This window comes from Podarcis muralis, chromosome 11, assembly GCF_964188315.1.
Source record: "Podarcis muralis chromosome 11, rPodMur119.hap1.1, whole genome shotgun sequence".
Classification (NCBI taxonomy): Eukaryota; Metazoa; Chordata; class Lepidosauria; order Squamata; family Lacertidae; genus Podarcis; species Podarcis muralis.
Window position 1 is genome coordinate 62211108 of NC_135665.1, and position 20591 is coordinate 62231698.

The 20591-nt window shown below is 43.5% G+C and overlaps 1 protein-coding gene and 1 long non-coding RNA gene across 12 annotated transcripts in view; one reads left to right on the forward strand and one right to left on the reverse strand.

Annotated features, from left to right (window-relative positions):
* Positions 1-20591, forward strand: part of CELF4 (CUGBP Elav-like family member 4) — a 797596-nt gene that overhangs the window by 121003 nt on the left and 656002 nt on the right. For all 11 annotated transcript variants that reach the window (XR_013394723.1, XM_077936520.1, XM_077936525.1 and 8 more), the window contains exon 2: positions 576-658. Coding sequence is in view for 8 of the 11 variants with exons in the window: in XM_077936520.1 (XP_077792646.1) it covers positions 576-658 (83 nt within the window). In the remaining 3 variants the exon portion in view is untranslated. The remainder of the gene's footprint in view (positions 1-575; positions 659-20591) is intronic.
* The window catches only part of LOC144329160 (uncharacterized), a 39498-nt gene continuing 35670 nt past the window's right edge, over positions 16764-20591 (reverse strand). Inside the window, exons 2-3 of the long non-coding RNA XR_013394583.1 lie at positions 17323-17467; positions 16764-17200 (exon numbers count right to left, since the gene is read on the reverse strand). This is a non-coding gene — a long non-coding RNA (uncharacterized LOC144329160). The remainder of the gene's footprint in view (positions 17201-17322; positions 17468-20591) is intronic.

A 20591-nucleotide genomic window follows, 5' to 3' on the forward strand; every position in this document is an offset into this window, starting at 1 on the left:
GTCATGTGGCCAGCATGACTAAGCCACTTCCGGTGAACCAGAGCAGCGCACGGAAATGCCGTTTACCTTCCCACCGGAGTGGTACCTATTTATCTACTTGCCCTTTGACATGCTTTCGAACTGCTAGGTTGGCAGGAGCAGGGACCGAGCAACGGGTGCTCACCCTGTCGCGGGGATTCGAACCGCCAACCTTCTGATCGGCAAGTCCTAGGCTCTGTGGTTTAACCCACAGCACCACCCGCGTCCCATCTCCTTATTACCAGTACCTAAACCCCCCCCCCAAAGTGCTGCAGAATGGGATCTCTTTGCTGCCAGAGGAAGGAAAGCTCTGTAGTAGCCATAAGAGTTAAATGGAACCTCCACACTTGGAGGCAGTGTACCTCTAAGCTTCTGGTTGCTAGAGGACCAACAGTATGGAAGGATGGCCAGCCTGCCTATGGAATGCAACTCTCTAATTGCAGGCTCCCTGGAGAAAGTTGGCTAGCAGTTGATGGAAAGAGGATGCTGGAGAAGACTGAAAGTTTGTCTGATGCTGCAGAGATCATATGTCCTGATGTGTTCTTTTTCTTTTCCAGGCTGTGCCTTCCTAACATACTGTGAAAGGGAGTCAGCTCTTAAAGCCCAGAGTGCGCTGCACGAACAGAAGACACTGCCAGGGGTGAGTCCAGATTGACCTTTTGCTCAGCACTGTTTTGCAATGTCTTGGTTCCTTTTGGAAGGTGGCGATGGAGATCACAAATGACCGGTCACTCTGGGTGACTTTTGGTTTGTGTTGGATGGATGGAAACCAATGCTGGTTTATTTAGTCCTGGGAGAGACGAACTCCTTCCCACGCATGGGAGAACTTCACTGGGGCCAGATCTTGCTGGCTTTTTGAAATACTTTCAGAATCTGGATATATCGGTGTAGTGACTTTTTTCCGGGGTGGGGAATGCGCAATGCCTTTACCGACAAAGTTCACTTTCAGAATGGCAGTCTTGACTATTGCGTTCTCACACAAAACACAATCCTGATGGGGCTGGCACTGTTGTTTTTGCGCTTCGATTAGTTCTGGGAGTTGGGAAGCCAGTTTCTAGGAGGAAAAGGAAGAAATTGGGTGAGAAAGACACGGATGAATCTGGAAAGAGAGGAAATTGGGTTTGAGCAACATCAACAGGACCAGAAAAGCTGAAATACATTTAGAGCAGCGCTGGCAAAACCTTTGGGCCTCCATATGGTGGTTGTTCAACTTCAACTCCCATCAGCTCAGGTCAGCATGGCCAATGATTAAGGTGCTGGGAGTTTGAATCTTACAACATCTGGTGGGCACCATGTTGGCTATCCATGGTATAGAAGGGCATGTTGAATAACTGGGGTATGGGGAGACAGTGCTTGACTGAGGATAGAGTTACAGACACATCTATGGAAAGGGCTACTATGTTTGACGACTGGGTATGTATATACATAAAAAATTTGAGAGGGAAGAAGAGAAGGCAGAAGCAGTCAATTTGCCCATGTGTGTATGTGGTTTTCAACATATACCTATGCATGCTTACCACAAAGTTGATCCCACTCTATTCAATGGGACTTACTCCCAGGCAAGTATGCAAAGGATTGTAGCCTCAGGGTGGATTTCAAAGTCTCGCCTACCAGCATTTGCAAAGCATAGAGATGAAAAGGAATCTTGCATACATTTTGGAAATTATTTCCAAATTAGAAATTTAGATTTGGCATTTGAAGCTGGCGCCTTGGTTAGGAGAACCACTGGGAATCCCATGTGTGGGTATGATAAATGCAGAGGATTTAAGAAAAGAAAAAAAAGAAATCAAAATATGGAATTTAAAAGGGTCAAGAACTGACAAGGTTGGACTTGTGTAAGCTTTTTCCGTGAACCACCCTGAGACCTCCGGGTATAGGGGGGTATATAAATTCAATAAATAAATAAGCTTTAAAAATAAATTTCATCACCAATACTTGCATCCTGACATTTGAATGCTTTGTTGCTAATACCTGAAGCGTCACACTTTATTTTAAATTCTTGCAGATTTCTGGTTTGACAATTTGTGTTTGTTGCTCCATATTTTTGAGTCTTATGTTCCAGATTAACCTTGCCCCCGGCAACTTTCTGTCAGCACAGATACTTAGTCCACCACCCTTCAAGACGGTTAATGTGGCTAGGCATTTCCACCATCCCATAATTTTCTCAGCTCTCCAGTTGTCTGTGATAAACTAAACCGCCGTGGTATGCCAGCACTGCTCATGCAGTCTTTGTGGTCAACAACATGTTTCAGCTAAATATTTTGTATGTAATAGATACCTTTGCATAACCCTTTGAAATGAATTTTCCTCCCACTTGGCTTAGCTCCAGCCTTCATGGTGAAGTGGCTCCGGTGTTGGTGTTGTTTTTGACATTGCTAACAAATGTGTGCTTACTATTTTCTTCTCTTTGGCAATCTCTGCTTCAGTTTCAAGAGACAGGTGTTGGGTGTTTTCCTTCCTTTTTTTAAAAAGAGGTATGTCATGTGCTTGATCATGTGACCAAAACAAAGGCCTCATGACCAAAGTGACACGTTCAGCTCATAGCCAGAAATGATGTGTATTGGAAAAGGCATTTGTTTTGACAGCTGGTGACGATATTTTTGGTCATGCTGTATATTGTTTGTTTTGGTCATGTGACCAAGAGCATGGTGATGACATCATCACATTGTGACAAGAAGCGGGTCTGACCTACTGACCAAAACTGTGTTAGTTAGGTCCATTAAAGTTTAATGGTATTGTTTTCAAAGCCTGTTAGAAAAAGGGCATTCTGTGCCCTTTTAAAATGTGGGGTTTTTTGGAGGGCTGCTATTGGGTTGCTGTTTTTATTTTTATTATGTATTTTGTGGGTTTATATCTCGATTTTATTCTGTGAACCGCCCTGAGACCTTCGGGTATAGGGCGGTATATAAATTCAAATAATAATAATAATAGAAAGTTTTCTGTTTGGGCATGCCTGCCCAAAAAAGTAATTTTATCACACAGTTTCTCCTGTGAACCGCCCTGAGACCTTCGGGTATAGGGCGGTGTATAAATTCAAATAAACAACAATAATAAATAATATTGTTTCATTATGTATACTTGTTTTAAAACTGCTGGTTTCATTTATATTTTGACTTTTTATGTCAACTCATTTTAACACACACAAGTACATCTGCTGAATATTTTGTGGTGTTTTATGTAAACTGCTTAGAAGTGTCCATTGATTAGAGTGGGGTATAAATCTTGTTAAGTAAATAAAAGGAACATAATTATCAACCCAGAAACTGGAAGGGGCAAAAAAGAGGGGAGGAAGCAACTTATCCAATAGCTCATTGACTGAAGGTCTACATTTTCCATTTTTCCCAAGTAAGTGATTCAGCAGCTGTCCTTTCCCTCTAGCTCAAAGCCTGAATCAAGGCATTTTTTTAAAAAAACCAAAACTAATCTGCACATGAATGCAAATGCGTGGCGGTGTGGCTCACCTTGGCCTCTGTACATGAGAACTGGCCCTTGCCTTCTGGCTGCCTATGTTTGTGTTTTTGCGCAGCTATTACTGGTGTAATATTCTACTGTAATTATTTCCAGGCCGTGCTTTGCAAAGTGACAGGAATATGTTTTGTGTATTTCCGCATGATATGTGGGGGGTATAAAGTGAGCTGCTGGAGTCATTGCATGACTTCTGAGCTTGCGTAGATATGGATTTGACAAGTTTTTATGATACTTTCAGGGGAAGAAGGGTTCTCTTAAAAAAAAATGGGTGAGGAGGGAGGAAGAGAGAGAGGGTGCGGAAAGAGAAGAGCAGGATATATTTTGCGGCAAGTTGAGCCAAATGCAAAACATTGAATCTCCTTCCTTTTCTCTCTCCTTCCCTTTGTGCTAAGTGGTTTGGACAGTCTCCCCTTTCTCCGTATAGAGGCGGAGCAAAATTCTTGCCAACTCTGGGCACTTTCAGATCCGTAACATTGTTTGCTGGTGGTTGTTTATATTTTTACATATAATAGAATAGTGGGATGATGAAGTATATTAGTTCTTTAATAATTTATAGAAATGCTTTGATGTTGCAGTAATTACATTAAAGGTCACATATCAAAGGTAATTTGGGTGAGCAGCTGTGATGGTTTCTCAAAAGCAATCAATACTGCTGTCCGTGGTGCTGATTTCACCAAGGGGCCTTCCAGATTAAAGGAAGCTTATTACCAGCCAGACATACACAGGGGAAATCAAGAACAGATTGAGGAGATGCTTTGCTCTCTTCCCCCACCTACAATTAACACTGTTCCCCCTTAATCTGTGCTAATCCTTCATACGGGGACAACCACCGGCATTTTCAGACAAATTAGGTGAGTGGTCTGTTTGATGGAGGGGAGGGAGGGGGTGGAAAGGAGGACTGTAAATCGAGCCAACCATAGTTTCGATTTTTATGTGTGTACTTTGTGAGAGATTCAAATACATACATACATACCATGCTCAGGGTGGCTTGAACATGAAAAAAATACATAACTGCAACTTCACAAAAGTAGTCATGAACAATAAATAAACATTTAAAAATAAGCAAAACTGAGAAATTTCCACAAAAATCACAAGATCTAAGTCCTAAACCACACTCCAGGCCAAGATTCCATTCAGCAGCCTCAACTTTTGTAGCTGGAGTCAGTCAGGGCCCTACCCTCCCAAGACAGGTGAGAAAATCTGCAGTGGAAAAAAACTACCGTATCAGAATTGCATCCTCATGATCTAGGAGGGGGGAAGCAAATGCAATCTAGACCGTGACGACGCAGGAGACTTGAGGAAAATGTTCCTCCAGATATGTTTCAATATTTACTGTTCCACCAACCCCTCCCTGTCTCAAATTGGCTCCCCTAGGAAATGAAATTTGGGGTGGGAATATAATTATCATCATAATTGTAATATTATGCTAATTGTTAACAATTAGCATTATCATATTATTGGGGTACGTACACACACAGTCATCATTCCAATTCCAAATTGCAATCCAGGCAACTTCCCCCTTTCTCCCTCCTCCCCCTTCTGAGGTTAATGTCAGAGGATAATGTTGTGAAATGTAATTACACTATCAAGATCAGCTTTTATTTATGATCTGAATAAACTGAGCTCATGTCTAATAAGCACAGTGGTATATTTCTCTCTCTCCGCCCTCCTCACCCCTTCCGGCAACTTTTCATCTTCTTTGCTAAGAGGGAGCAGGTCATATGGTAGACGGGGCTGCCTCTTTGCATTACCTCACCGGATCACTACTAAGGCTCCAGAGGAGAAATAGCGGAACTGGGGGAGCTAGCAAACTGTTAACTTCAGCAGTTTAGGTGGCTTTCCAGATGCCAGGTTCCATTAAAATCCATGCCTCAGAGAGAAAGCAGAGGGCTTGTGAGAAACGTCTTAAGTGTTGCGTTTGATTTCTTCTTGGCAGGTTATGGAAATCTGGGATTTGCTTGAGAGTGTAACAGTATCCCATAGATAAGGAATCCTACAGATAATCATGTATCCTGCCACTGAAGTACTATAACAGGGAAATGGTGTTGCTAATAGAGCTGGCACAAAATAGTCTTCTTAGTTTTGTTTTCAATTTTGCTATTGTGGACAAGCCTCTTGGTATTCTGCTGTGCTTTCAACTTGCTCCCTCTCCCTCAAAAACTAGTTTTTGTCTCCATCCTGGACCTAGGAGGAAGGATGCACAAGTCACCCAAGGCTTTATTTTAAAGAATAAAATAAAAAAGAGACACGCTTTTAAAATGCTCCTTTAAAATGTGTGTTTTTGGGGGAGCTATTGGGTTGTTGTTGTTATTTTTATTATGTATTTTGTGGTTTTATATCTTGATTTTTATTCTGTGAAATGCCCTGAGACCCCCGGGTATAGGACAGTATATAAATTAAATCAATCAAGGCTAAAAGTTCCACATGCACCAGGTGCTTGGGAAAAGTTTGGGTCTCCGGATGATACAAATTGGGCAGTTGTAGCTTGCTACTAAACTTCATCATGCATAATGTCTCTCTTGCTAAACTGTCAAGGAAGGGAACCTCCAGGCCGGAGACCAAAGAAAAAGAGGCCTTGAAAGAGCACTTTGAATAAAAAGTCACACAACTTTTTTTCAAGAGCAACTGGACTGGTTTGTTCAAAGAATACTTAAACTGGTCTTGCATACTATCTCAGATACTTTCTAAGGACCAAATGAGCTTTCCTTGAAGAAGAGATGTGTGACTTGGGATATGCCGGTCAATTACATTCATCACGTCTTGTTGATTTCACCTCCATTTATCTTTACAGGGCTGGGAGGATCACATGTTTTCATATTTCCCATATCATCTTCTTGTTTTCTGAATGAATGAATGAGTGAATCTTTATTTGCGTCAGCCATCAGCCATAGCAATAAAATAACAATACGATATACAAAGAATAGAAATAAAAACCTCAATTATATAAAATACATTTTAGGGATTTGAATCAATAGTCAAAATAGTGGATCTTATTCTGATTGCCCCAGCTAAGAGCCTTGCAACCTTTGCTGTCACCTGTTGCAGATGGGTAGCCGTGTTGGTCTGCCATAGTCAAAACAAAAAAAATTCCTTCCAGTAGCACCTTAAAGACCAACTAAGTTAGTTCTTGGTATGAGCTTTCGTGTGCATGCACACTTCTTCAGATACACCCTGAAGATGTGTATATCTGAAGAAGTGTGCATGCACACGAAAGCTCATACCAAGAACTAACTTAGTTGGTCTTTAAGGTGCTACTGGAAGGAATTTTTTTTGTTTTGCTGTCACCTGCTCATCTTGATCTGCCAAGAGAAAGGACACTGTGGCAGTGGCTGGGTGACCCGGAATGGACAATAAAAGAGGAATGATAACCTCATTCCTCAAGTTTTTATAAAAAATGCAAGCCAGAAGGGCATGTGCCACCGATTCGGTACTGCCATCTCCACAGGGACATAGGAGTTTTTCATGTGGAATCTGTTTGTTTGTTTTAACTAGAATGACAAGGAATAGTGATTTAGATCAGCCTTTCCTCAATTTGTTTTCTGTGTTCATTGATGGTTTTTTGTGGGGGAAGTAGGCACTTCAACGTGAGATTCTGCAAACGTTGCCTGGAAGTGGTTCAGTCCTGCCAGAGTTATAGGATGTGATTTAGCAGAGTGTGTAGCTCCCATTCTTAGTTGAACTCTTGCATCTGGATTTCCTCCTCCTGCTGCTGCTGTTTCTGCAGCCTTGCCCTCCTAATGTCAGTTGCAGTTGGGTCAGCAGCAGCATAGGAGCAAAAAGACTCAATTGGCTCACTGAATCTGCTGAACGCACACAAACCATTTCCTATGCCCTTAAGACTCTTTTTTGAAGGGAAACTGATCTAATTGTTCCCTAGGGAGAATCTTGCCTTTTTTCTAAAGTTAAAATAAAACACAAATAATAAGAAAGATGAAAAGGTATTGGGCTTGGGGGGGGGGGAGACAGATTTAAGGGGGAAGTGGGAATGAAAGGCCTGGAGAAACTATTTTGCTTTGCAAAATATTGGGACAACAGCAGCACTGTGGTTCCACTGGGGAAGGGTCACAGGTCTGTTTCAGATGATCTGCTTTGCATGCAGAAGGTATCTCCATGAGGGCCCCTGTCTGAAACTGTGGAGATCCACTGCTAGTCAATGTGAGCTAGAAGATGGACTAGCGATTTGTCTCTGTATAAGGGAGCTTCCTTTGTTCCTATGAGTCCACAAGTTCCCCACAAATTTGCCAACCAAACAATAATGCAATGGAATAAAATCTGGTCAAAATGAAGGGGGGGGGGGACATGGGAGAAGCTGTTTCTCATTACAAGGCTCTTTCTTCTTCTTCTTCTTCTTCTTCTTCTTCTTCTTCTTCTTCTTCTTCTTCTTCTTCTAGTCAGTTTGACAGTATTTCAAAGCTTGCCAGCTAAGATGAAACACCTGAGTCCTATCTCTTTTGTAAACATTAAAAGTTCCATTTCACTAGGTAAAGATTGGCTGCTCCCATCCCCATGCCAACAACCTCTGGAATGCAAAGAGAATTCAGTCTCTCTGTTCCAGGTGAAAGAATTTTGGAGTGAGGAGTTGACACAAGTGCTCAGGTTTTAGGACAGGTGTGTGTCTGAGAGAGAGGAAGGATGCTTGAGGAATTTGATGTCTATGAATTCCAATGCAAGCTGACCTGATCTGCACCTCCCAAGCTAATGTGCATATTGTAATGTAATTATCCTTCAGATTTTGCACTTCTCTGAATTCTTCAATATGGCTTTCAGCTCAGAGAACAAACTGAAATGTATTTTGAGATGAAATGCATTTCAGAAAGCATTCATGGGGATAACTGTGTTAAAATGCATATTTACAAATCTTCGTGCAGATTTCTAAATAAATAAATGCATTGCATTTTAATGCAAAAACCAGACAGAGCAGACTTATGAATGAAAACATTCAAAAGTTGGCGGAGGCTGAAAATAGTCTAATCTGCCCATCCATTATAACATCTGGTGTTCTTACAGCACATCTCACACTCCATCTTACCTCAGGCCTCCCCTTCATCGTCACATCTTGCCAGAAACTCTCCATAGCCAGCACATCTTATGTGGCATGATATTTTATCAAGAAGGCATGCATGCTTAATCGTCAGCAAAGGGGACCAAGGGCTTGGTGCCCATTGGTAGGGCAAAAGACTGGGAGCCCCAAAGAAGGCAGAACCAGAGCTAATGATAGCCAGAGGTGGCTAAGTATAGCAGGAATGGGGAACCTTTGCCCCTCCAGATGTTGTTTGACTTCATCAGCCCTAGCCAACATGACCAATGGCCAAGGATTTTATGAGTCGCAGTGCAGGGACATCTGGATAGCTTAAGGTTCACCATTTCTGACTTACAGTTTTGTTGCCAGTTTTCCTCCCTGTTGGGTTCTACTGAAACTAGGGATGAAGAAGCTGATATTCAGGTCCACCCTCTGGGCTGGTTGTAAGGAAGAAAGCATGGCTAATGGAAGACCAAGGTGGGCAATGCAGTTCCAAATTCATTCAAATGGACCAGTCACCACTGACCATGGGAAGAAAAGAGAGGGAGAATGAGAGAGAGAGAGAGAGAGAGAGAGAGAGAGAGAGAACGCAAAGGAAGGATGGATTCAGCAAGGCTAAGTATCCTTTTTGTTCAAAGCTTTGAGCAAGTCTAACCAATGGACTTTGTATTAAAACAGGTAACTGAATCCATATCTGTTTGTGTTCCAGCACATACTCTCATCAGTGCATATGCTTCTTTCTCTTAGCACTTCCTGGTCTTCATATGTGGAGTGTGACAGACAAAGTGGTTCTGATTTTTGTGCGTATGTTTTGTGTTTTGTTGAGTGCTGTAAAGGGCTCGGTTTGCCATTCAGAGTGGTGGTTGCACATGCGAGGAGGGTGTGCATAACCAGGAAAATATTGGAAAGCCAGCTGGGCACTGATGTTTTCTCCCCCCCCCCCCACTTTTTGAATGCTAGGTAGACTGTCTCTGCAGTAGGAGTCTGAACTTAGTTGAGCAGATCGTATTTACAGTGTATATGCTAACTGGGTTGACATATTAATGGATCAGAAATAAATATATATATATATATATATATATATATATATATATATATGCAGCTGCTGCTAGAAAATGCACATGATTGTAATTCTGAAATTCACATCCATATGATCTCTTTCCACCAGGGAGGCGATGAGGAGTAAACGCAGTTATTCTGCAGGAAATTTCAGCTCCTGAAAAAAGACAGGAGCTTCCCTAGTCTGAGTTGTGAACCTCTACCAGTGGTGGACCTCGAGGTCTCCAATGTCAGCGACGCTGTGTGCGGCCCCAAAATTTAGAACCCTCTGCCTCCATTTAAAATAATAGTTGCAGTGCCACCCAGTATGAATGAACTGGCCTCGCTCCCATAAATTTACCTGTCACCACTGAATCTAACCAGATAAAGACTATCTAGATCATCCACTGGAAAAGCTTTCAATGTCTAAAGCCCTATGTGGATATTGAGCATTGACTTCATCATCCAGGCAGAGAGATATCTAACTGTTTCTCAGGGCAAGGCATCAGCCAAAAAAAAAACCCTCAGCAGAACCAATTTGTTATCATGGCTAATGTGCATAATAAGTACTGCTTGCAGGAGTTGAGTTTTGCCTTGCAATATTTTTAACTGGAGAAGGATGGTTAAGAATTCCCCAAAGTCCTGGCCATTTGATTGCAAATTAAAAATCAGATTACAAAGGTTACAATCTCTCCATCTCCTTCTGTCTCTCTCTTCTGACACCTTTTTCATTTGGTTCTCAAAGGACGATTTCCATGGTGTTCAAGCAAAGCCTGTCATCGGGTCTTCATTTGCTTTATGTGTTATTCAATGACAACTTTTCTATTCTTGACGGGTCTGGCAGAGGCGGATCAATCTAATTTTATGTACAACTGTAAAGATGAATGATAAGTAGAAAGGAACCCGGCAAGAACAAGCTGAATAAATTATAAAGGGCAATTCATGACAGGGACAGGGGGTCCCGGGAGACAAGGATATGATAACAGAAACCAAAGCAGAATTTATGATGGAGTTAGTTAGCGTGTACTGAGGCTCTTAATTCTTCAGGATAGCTTTTACAACTTTTTGTGATTGGAACAATCAAAGTATTTCATTTTAAAGAGGTGCCGTATATTTGGCACTTGGTCTTCCGTGTATTTGTGGTCCGCGCATATCTGAGCATAACCCACAGTTCCTAGAGGTTACCCAACTTTCAGGGCTGAGCCATGCATGGCTCTCAGAGGGGAGTGGGGAGCCAATGGTTAGAACAGAAGACTGCAGGAATATAGAGGCAGCACATAATTGATTGATTGATTGATTGATTGATTGATTGATTGATTGCAGCACATAGTTAAACTAGGCAACTCACTCCCACCACAAGCAGTAATGGCCACCAGTCTTGATGGCCTTAAAAGAGGATTAGACATTCATGAAGGATGGGGTTATTTTATGGCCACTAACCATGGTGGCGGGACTCGGGTGGCGCTGTGGGTTAAACCACAGAGCCTAGGACTTGCCAATCAGAAGGTTCGAATCCCCGCAATGGGGTGAGCTCACGTTGCTCGGTCCCTGCTTCTGCCAACCTAGCAGTTTGAAAGCACGTCAAAGTGCAAGTAGATAAATAGGTACCGCTCCGGTGGGAAGGTAAATGGCGTTTCCGTGCACTACTCTGGTTCACCAGAAGCGGCTTAGTCATGCTGGCCACATGACCCAGAAGCTGGACCCAGAAACTGTACACCGGCTCCCTCGGCCAATAAAGTGAGATGAGTGCCGCAACCCCAGAGTTGGTCACAACTGGACCTAATGGTCAGGGGTCCCTTTACCTTTACCTTTAACCATGATGGCTAAGTTTGGCCCTCCAAAGTTGGAGGCAGCAGTGCTTCTGAATTCCAGTTTCTGGAAGCCACAGGAGGGGAGAGAGCTCTTGGGCTCAGATCCTCTTTGTGGGTTTCCTCACAGGCATCTGGTCGGCCAAGAGGATGTTCAACTAGATGGGCCCAAGGTGGGTGGGCAGAGTCATTCTAGAGCCTGACATTATTTTGCTGCCCTTGAAGTTCCTCCAAGCTGCAGCCCTTCCAGCTCTCACCACAAGGGGCAGTGGTGCACAGAACCAAGTGTTCTTGCATCTAGTCTTGACAGCACAAATTGAATTAATAATAATAATAATAATAATAATAATAATAATAATAATAACGCCTCTTATGGGGGGGGAACTCCTCTTTCTAGGCTCCAAACCTTTATGTCACCTTTTAGAAATAGCTGTATCTCCCCCCCCCCCAATTATTATTTATATGAATTTGAAAACATGTGATTTGGCAGCAATTCGCCAGTACTGTGTAGCAAGGAACCATCTTTTGTCTCCATCAACTTCCTTCTTCGTAACGAGAACACTAGTTCTGTGAACACAAGGGAAACTCTGTAGAGCCAAGCTGTATGAGACCAAGCGACACATAAAGACCAGCATTTTCTTTGTGGTTGTGGGAATTCCCATGCCACAGGGAAACTGTGTTTGCTGTGTTCTGCCACCACTGTCAGAAGCTATATGCCTCTGCATATTGGTTACCTGGAAACACAAGTGGGGAGGACACTGTTTTACCCAGGGGCTGCTTATGGGCTTCCCACTGGGGTATCTGGTTGGCTCCTGTAAGGAAAGCGTTCTAGACTAGATGTGTCTTTCATCTGATTCAGCCGGGCTTTCCTCATGTCCTTAATGGGGAAGGCTAAAGAATGCTTCGCCAAGTGCACTGAGTCGAGGTGGGGTGGGAGATGGACATTGTACTGTTTCAGATGGCTTGGAAATACATTTTAGAACATTTAAAATATTACTTCTCTGTGGCATGTTGGTGTTTGGTTCTGACGGCTACGCTGTTTTGTGGTATTAGTTTGTATGCTAATATTTGTGACGGATGGTTTTTGCTGAAAGATGGATTGCATAAGATTTTATTCCTGTTGGTTTCCGCTGTGTCGTGCCTTTAATTAATTAAATAAGTCAGTAAACGGAGAGGATAGCAAAATGGAAGAGGGGCCCACAAGAAGCTGCTTGATATTGAGTCAGACAATGGGCCCATCTACATCAGTTGACTAGCAGCAACTCTCCAGGGTTTTCCGATTGGGGAAATCCTGTTCCCAGAAGAAACCCCAATGAGAAACATGAAAGCAAGACCTCGGTGCAACACCACACTGCCAACCTGTGGTCCCTTGCAACCGGTTTTCAGAAGCATAGCCATCACATCTAGTAGCTGTTGATAGTCTTCTCTTCCGTGGATATGTGTAACTTAAAAACCACTGTCCATGACCACTGATTGGAGAAGTTTCCCCAGTCTTGCTTAAAAGGGTGATGAAGTCTAAGTGCATCTAGTTCTGCAATTCAAGGTGTGTGGTCCAGGCCGAGTTATTTAGGAGCACAGTTCTTCCACGGGTGACTTTGCAGTCTGTCTTTGTAACGGATGGTGGTCCTTAAAAGGCCCCTCTGAGCTGCTGCTATTGGCAGCCTCCCCAGTGATCTCAGATCTTTCTGATTAGTTTCTGTAAGTACAAGGACGAAATTAAGCTGAACCAATTTGTCAGAGAAGAAACATGTACATTTAACTATTTCTCTAATGGGAAGCTTCGGGTTTCTGGTGCCCCATTCCCCCACAAGAATACCAGGAAGTGTAGGAGGCTTTCAAACTATGGGAGATTGAGATTTTGCAAAGGATTTAAAGCCATGTCTGTTATCTTTACAACAACTCTGTAGGCTAAAGGGATATCATTATCCCCATATCACAGAAAGAAAAGTTTGGAACAAGGAATAAGGCTGCATTGTCATATTCTTGCTAGGGGTTAGGTTCAGACTGGAACTTTTTAGGGTTTGTGATGCACCGGCTTGGTTTGTCAAGAGTAATTTTCAAATGCAGGGTTTTATTTTTTAGCTCTTATGGAAACTCCATTCATTTCTTGCAGTGGATGTGCTGCAGGATTGGGCCACAAACCTGCTGTGCTGTAGGAACATAGGAAACTGCCTTATACCAATTCAGAACATAGATCCATCAGCACCGTTGACACTGTCTGGCAGTGGCTCTCCAAGGTTTCAGATGGGGGCTGGAGATGCCAGAGACGGAACCTGAGACCTTCTGCATGCAAAGAAGATGCTCAACCTCTGAGCTGCGGCAGTTCTTCTCCTGCTGACTTTTGTGGCCTCAACCTGTTTATTTGAGTCCGTGTGTGTCTGGTTCATTGTATCCATCTCATTTCATTTCTGAGATGCTCTTGAAGCAGAGAGTGAAAGAGACTCCAAATTTGCAATCTAGTATTCTTACTTCTATGGTTGTCAGGCATGGCTTATGCTTTTTCCTAGTTGAGCAGTTTCCGCGTTCTGTCGAAGTCGAGGGGGGGTATATAGCAGGGAGCATCAGTGCCATCAGTGAGGCAACATCAACAGAGGACATCGCTGATTAAAAACTCACATTTTGAATCTGAGATGAGTGCATTAATTACACTGATTAATGATTAAGGACCTCAGCCCAGGTATTAATGTCAGGGCTATTTCAGTGTTTCTCCACAAAGTTTCCCTTTTAGGTAGAAGGCTAAAAAGATTGCCTTCCTCCATCCAGCACAGCTTACAGGTCCTGCACTGGTAGAGTTATTCCTTCATCAATTTAAGTGCAAAATCACTTCAGGTTAGTTAGTCTGGTCTAGAAGAACCTAACAGAGATTTAAAATGGATTTTTCAGTCTTTCTGTGTTTCTTGATGCTCATGTTCCATGGATTATTATAACTTCATTTGTTCACATTCATCCTTCGTCAGACTTCTCTCTTCCCCCAGTTTCCCCCTCCCTCCATCATCAGTGGCTCCTGACTAAAGATTGCATGAGTGGGTGTGTAACTCACACCTTGCAATCCACAAATAGGATTTGCTTCTTCTCCAGCAGAGCTGAGGAACCTATTTCAGCCCAAGGGCCATATCCCATTATGGGCAACATTGTGGGGCCAGTGGTGGGCGGGGCCAGAGGCAACAATAGGTGGAGCAATGGATATGAATTGCACACAGTTCCTGATATCTGTTCAGGAACCTGCTGAGTTTTTCAGGACCTGGGACAGCACCCATAGAGAGACATAGATTCTCCAAGGGCTTTGGCTCACCTAAGTTGTTCCATAGCAAATCCTGCGCCTTAGCTGAGAATTAGCAGGAATGAAAAGGGGCAGAGGAATCACTGGGAATGAGGAATCATGAGCCAATGAAGGTGATATGCTTGTTCCTTAAGTAAAGAGTGTGAACTAGAGCTGAGCTAAAGGTTCTCATAAAATAATTTTCAGCTCTCTTTTTTTTTGGGGGGGGGAGTATTAAAATTGGGAGAAAATCTGCCATTATAATTTTGGGGTAGGTAGGTGGGTTTTTACCCTGAAGCTTAGAGTGGAGGCAGAATTCACCACTGTTATCATATACAGCATCTTCCTATAGTCATCTGGGTGTTAACCACCAGTCCCCTAGGGTGGTGAAGGTCTTCACCCCTATTTTCACAGCCTGGAAATGGGAAGGGGGTCTGCTTTGTGGTCCTAATTTTAGGCACGGAGGTCTTCTGCTGGGTGCCTTGGAAAGAGCTGTCGCTCTCGGGCTGGTTCCGGCTCTGGAGAAGAATTCTGCTGACCATCTCCTGCAAAACCCTCCAGACCATAGTCTGTGGCATCTGAAGATGGGTGAATAATAGAAGATGCCTGAACAGTGGCAGGCACTGAGTTTGTTTCGTTGCTGAAAGTCAGCTAGCCTTGTAGCCAGGGCGTGGGGGAGCTGGCAAGGCTGTTCACAACTCAACCAAGCAAGACTCTGTTTCTTGGACAATTTCCCCCTCCGTAATTGCATTTGGGCCTAGGATTCTTCCTGCAGGACTTGGAGTGCAGAGCACTCCAGCCCCTGTTATTAGTTTACACAATAAATGAAGCCCATTAGAACAGGATAATCAGAGCTCCAAGAAGGCCACCTCACTCCTTATCTGAGGAGGATATGTTAAGCCTGGGGAGTTATTAATCATCTTTCTCTCTGCAGATAGCTGGAAATTAAGAGCTCCATTTAACCTCTTTCCTCCTCATTCTTTTGCATGCTGCTCCTTGGCGCCACAGCCGCCCCCTTTTTTTTTATCCCAGAAGCTGAGTCCTTAGCATCGTAGAATTGTATGGTTGGAAGGGACCCCGTCCTGTGAGGGCCATCTATTCCACCCCCTTGCAATGCAGGAACCACAACTAAAGAATCCCTGACAGATGGTCATTCACCCTCTGTTTAAAAACCTCCAAGGAAGGAATGTCTGTCACCTGCCGAGGTAGTCCATTCCACTGCCGAACAGCTCTTACTGTCAGAAAGCTCTTCTTAATAATAATAATAATAATATAATAATTTATTATTTATACCCCACCCATCTGTCTCGGCTACTCTGGGTGGCTTCCAACAAAATATTAAAATACAGTAATGCATCATTCATGGATCACTGCCTTGCCGTGGCGAAGGGGCTTGAAGAACTCAGAGAAGCTATGAACTACGCCGAGCAGGGCACACAAGATGAACAGGTCATAGTGGAGAGTTTGGACCAAACGTGATCCACCTGGAGGAGGAACCGGCAAGCCACTCCAGTATCCTTGCCAAGAAAACTCCATGGACAAAGACAACAGGCATATCCCAGTAGTGATGTATGGAAGTGAGAGCTGGACCATAAAGAAGGCTGATCGCCGAAGAATTGATGCTTTTGAATTATGGTGCTGGAGAAGACTCTTGAGAGTCCCATGGACTGCAAGAAGATCAAACGCATCCATTCTTAAGGAAATCAGCCCTGAGTGCTCACTGGAAGGACAGATCGTGAAGCTGAGGCTCCAGTACTTTGGCCACCTCGTGAGAAGAGAAGACTCCCTGGAGAAGACACTGATGCTGGGAAAGATGGAGGGCACAAGGAGAAGGGGGCGACAGAGGACGAGATGGTTGGATAGTGTTTTCGAGGTTACCAGCATGAGTCTGACCAAACTGCGGGAAGTAGTGGAGGACAGAGGTGCCTGGCGTGCTCTGGTCCATGGGGTCACGAAGAGTCGGACACGACTAAACGACTAAACAACAACAACAAATGCATCAAACATTTAAAGCTTCCCTAAACAGGGCTGCCTTCAGATGTCTTCTAAAAGTCTGGTAGTTGTTGTTCTCTTTGACATCTGGTGGAAGGGTGTTCCACAGGGTGGGCGCCACTACCAAGAATGCCCTCTGCCTGGTTCCCTGTAACTTGGCTTCTCACAGCGAGGGAACTGCCAGAAGGCCCTCGGCTCTGGACCTCAGTGTCCTGGTAGAACGATGGGGGTGGAGATGCTCCTTCAGGTATACAGGACCGAGGCCATTTAGGGCTTTAAAGGTCAGCACCAACACTTTGAAATGTGCTCGGAAACGTACCGGGAGCCAATGTAAGTCTTTCAAGACAGGTGTTATGTGGTCTTGGCGGCTGCTCCCAGTCACCAGTCTAGCTGCCACATTCTGGATTAGTTGTAGTTTCCGGGTCACCTTCAAAGGTACCCCCACGTAGAGCGCATTGCAGTAGTCCAAGCAAGAGATAACTAGAGCATGCACCACTCTGGCGAGGCAGTCCACAGGCAGATAGGGTCTCAGCCTGAGTACCAGATGGAGCTGGTAAACAGCTGCCCTTATTTTTATCTATAAGCAGCCTTGAGTTCCTGTCAGGAGAAAAGACAAAGTATAAATAAATAAAAAATCAGTGCTATTTTTCTGGAAAAAGAGGTGCCGGAACTCACCATGAAAACCTCCCTCATTCTCTTAGAATGGCAGTGGCACTCACCTGAGAGGTGCCAGAACTGAGTTTTGGCAAGTTCTAGACGAGAAAATGCTCTGAATATAAGAATGGTTGGCATCCATCTGTCTTGTGAGGCAAAGGAAGAGGGTACCTCTGGGGGTGAAGTCAAACTGTTGGAAGCTTACAATTCCTGTTGTGGGGGAGAAGAAGAAGAAGAAGAAGAAGAAGAAGAAGAAGAAGAAGAAGAAGAAGAAGAAGAAGAAGAAGAAGAATTTCATTATTTATACCCTGCCCATCTGGCTAGGTTGCTCCAACCACTCTGGGCAGCTTCCAACACACATAAGAACGTAATAAAGCATCAGACATTAAAAACATCCAGATAATGATATGGGAAAGACATGGTTTGTTGCAGCTAGGGCGGATGAAGGCATCCAGTTGTGCCGCTGCAGATGCTGATGTCTATGATGATGATTGTTCATCAGTACAGCACATGCTTCCATTTAAGAGGCTCCAAGTTGCGTCTGCAATTAAATGGATATTTAGAAAAGAGACTTAGAAAGATCTCTTCAAGAGACCTTGGGGAACTTTTGTCAGTCTGAGTTGACATCAGAGTGTGCTCGACATACCAATGGTCTGACTCAATGTGTAGGAATGGATTTATCTGTCAGTTTCAGTCTCCCTTCATTTTCTCCTGTTCCTAACCTTAAGTTCAGTGTGCCACTTCCTGCACCAATTTCATTTTTTTAAATAGTCTGCATGAAAATCTCTATACGTGTTGGTGTGCATTTATTTATTTATAACCTTATTTATCTACTGCTATTCATTTAGGGGCAAAAATAAAAATCAGAGCGGTTTATAACAATTGTACATAAGGCCATACAACAAAATCCAGGCAAAGGGTTAAAAATAGAAATAGACTGTCATGGGAAGATGTATTCTTAATTGCCTGCATAAACCTGACAAAACAGAAATGTTTTCTCCTAAAACACTGATTTTTGCAAGGAATTTTCACCAATATAATGTAGTTGTGCACATAGTTTTCACCAGTGTCTGGGCATTTTGTTTTGTTTTTGGTCTGTGCACACTTTTTGGTTCAAAGAAATGTGCATTTAGGTAGGTTCGCGTTAAAATATGAGCCCAAACAACTTGCACCCACACCCCTAAATATAAGGCAGTGTCTTATGTTCAGTTGGAGAAATAGCTTCTTGCATGCATGGAAAAGGCCATTTCATCCCCTTTTCTTGCTTCTGCCTAAAACACAGTTACACTTACCGGCTGCTCTCTTTTGACGCATCACACCTGAATCTCCCCCTCCTACTCCCGCTTTCCTTCCTTTAAGTTCCAAAGTCTAGTTACATTCCTTCCCATATTTCAGGTGCCGGCTCAGATCAAAGCGCTCGCAGGATCAAATAGGCTGCCTTATGCAATCCTTACAGTTACAAACAAGATCTTCGCTTGACAGAAACACACTTCTCAGCTGCGGTTTCTGCAACCCATCAGGCTTGGTTCAGGGGATGCTTTTGATTTCCCAATGAAACTACCCCCCCCTTTCCCCTCTTTCCTTCACTCAGTTACTATCCCCTGATGCCAGCCACCAAAAAAAAAAAAAAGGGGGGGGGGAGAACCCACAGAATGTGCTTTTGCTGGAGAATGAGAAGGAAATGTGAGGAATAAGGTTCAGCTCAATGCCTTTGGTGGCAGGCGTTTGTCTTTTATAAGTTCCTATTTCGTGCATTGTTTATCAAGCAGCCAACATCTTTGAGGCCCATGTGCAAAACAGGAACTAGATAGGATCATGTCTAAGGAGGAACGGATGGAATCATGGTTTATGTCATATATTTTTTTTTGCATGTGTTCATTCCTAATGAACTGCTCCCATACTTTGGAACTAGAGAAGCTAAACTGGCTCCTTCCTTGCTGTCCTTCCACTGGTGGGTGAAAACTTCCTTGCTCCATGGGACTATTGGGAACTAATAATAATAATAATAATAATAATAATAATAATAATAATAATAATACTTTTTTATTTATATCCCGCCCTTCCCGGTTCAGAAAACCGGGCTCAGGGCGGCTAACAACAAATTTAAAACACTTAATTGATGCAACAAAAAACAGCTTAAAATACAGTACAGTGGTACCTCGGGTTAAGTACTTAATTTGTTCCAAAGGTCCGTTCTTAACCTGAAACTGTTCTTAACCTGAAGCACCAATTTAGCTAATGGGGCCCTCCCACTGCTGCCATGCCGCTGGAGTACGATTTCTGTTCTCATCCTGAAGCAAAGTTCTTAACCCTAGGTACTATTTCTGGGTTAGTGGAGTCTGTAACCTGAAGCATATGTAACCTGAGGTACCACTGTATAAAATGTGAATAACAATAAATTCAGAATTCAAAAATCAATTTAGGGGGGAAATCCATCTAATAAACATTAGATGATCACCAGGACTAGCTGGCTAAATTAGTCCTATTTGGGCCAGCGAGGAGAACAGGGGAGAATTAGCTGTGGAATCCCAGAGCGGGTAATCTTCATAAAAAGGGGAAGGGAAGGAAGGGGAATAAAAGATCAGGCTAAGTTCAAATTGAAAGCCAGGTGAAATAGCCCTCTCTTACGGTTGTCTTCAGGAAATATAACTTTCCTGGAGACCAAATCTCATGTTAGCATTAAGAGCAGGCAAACTCCCCACCCTGGCAAGCTTGGCACTCCACATTTTGCAAGAATCTTGAAACAGAGAGAGCAACAAATTATGATATAGAAATAATTAAAATAATTGTTCACCAATGTCCTTGGCTCAAGGAGGATAAACTGTTACCGGGGGGTGGGGAGAGACGGGAGAAGTGGAATGAATCTTGAAGAAGTCATTTAATATTAGCTAAGGGGTGGGTGAGCTGTGAGTCAAGGACACCTTGAGTGATCAAATCATAGAATTGCAGAGGTGGAAGGGACCCTGAGGGACATCTAGTCCAACCCCCTGCAAAGCAAAAACTCAACTAAAGCATCCATGACAGATGGCCGTGCAGCCTCTGCTCAAATCCCAAGGAAGAAATGACATATGATGTTAATCATGTGGTTTCCAGCCCATCATCTATTATTTCAGTGCAGCTCTTTCCCCCCTCCCCCCAATAAGCAAGCAAACAAACAGACAGAAATGATATTCTGGTCTGGAGATGGTACCGAGGGCCTTCTGGCGGTTCCCTCGCTGCGAGAAGCCAAGTTACAGGGAACCAGGCAGAGGGCCTTCTCGGTAGTGGCACCCACCCTGTGGAACGCCCTCCCACCAGATGCAAAAGAGAACAACACTACCAGACTTTTAGAAGA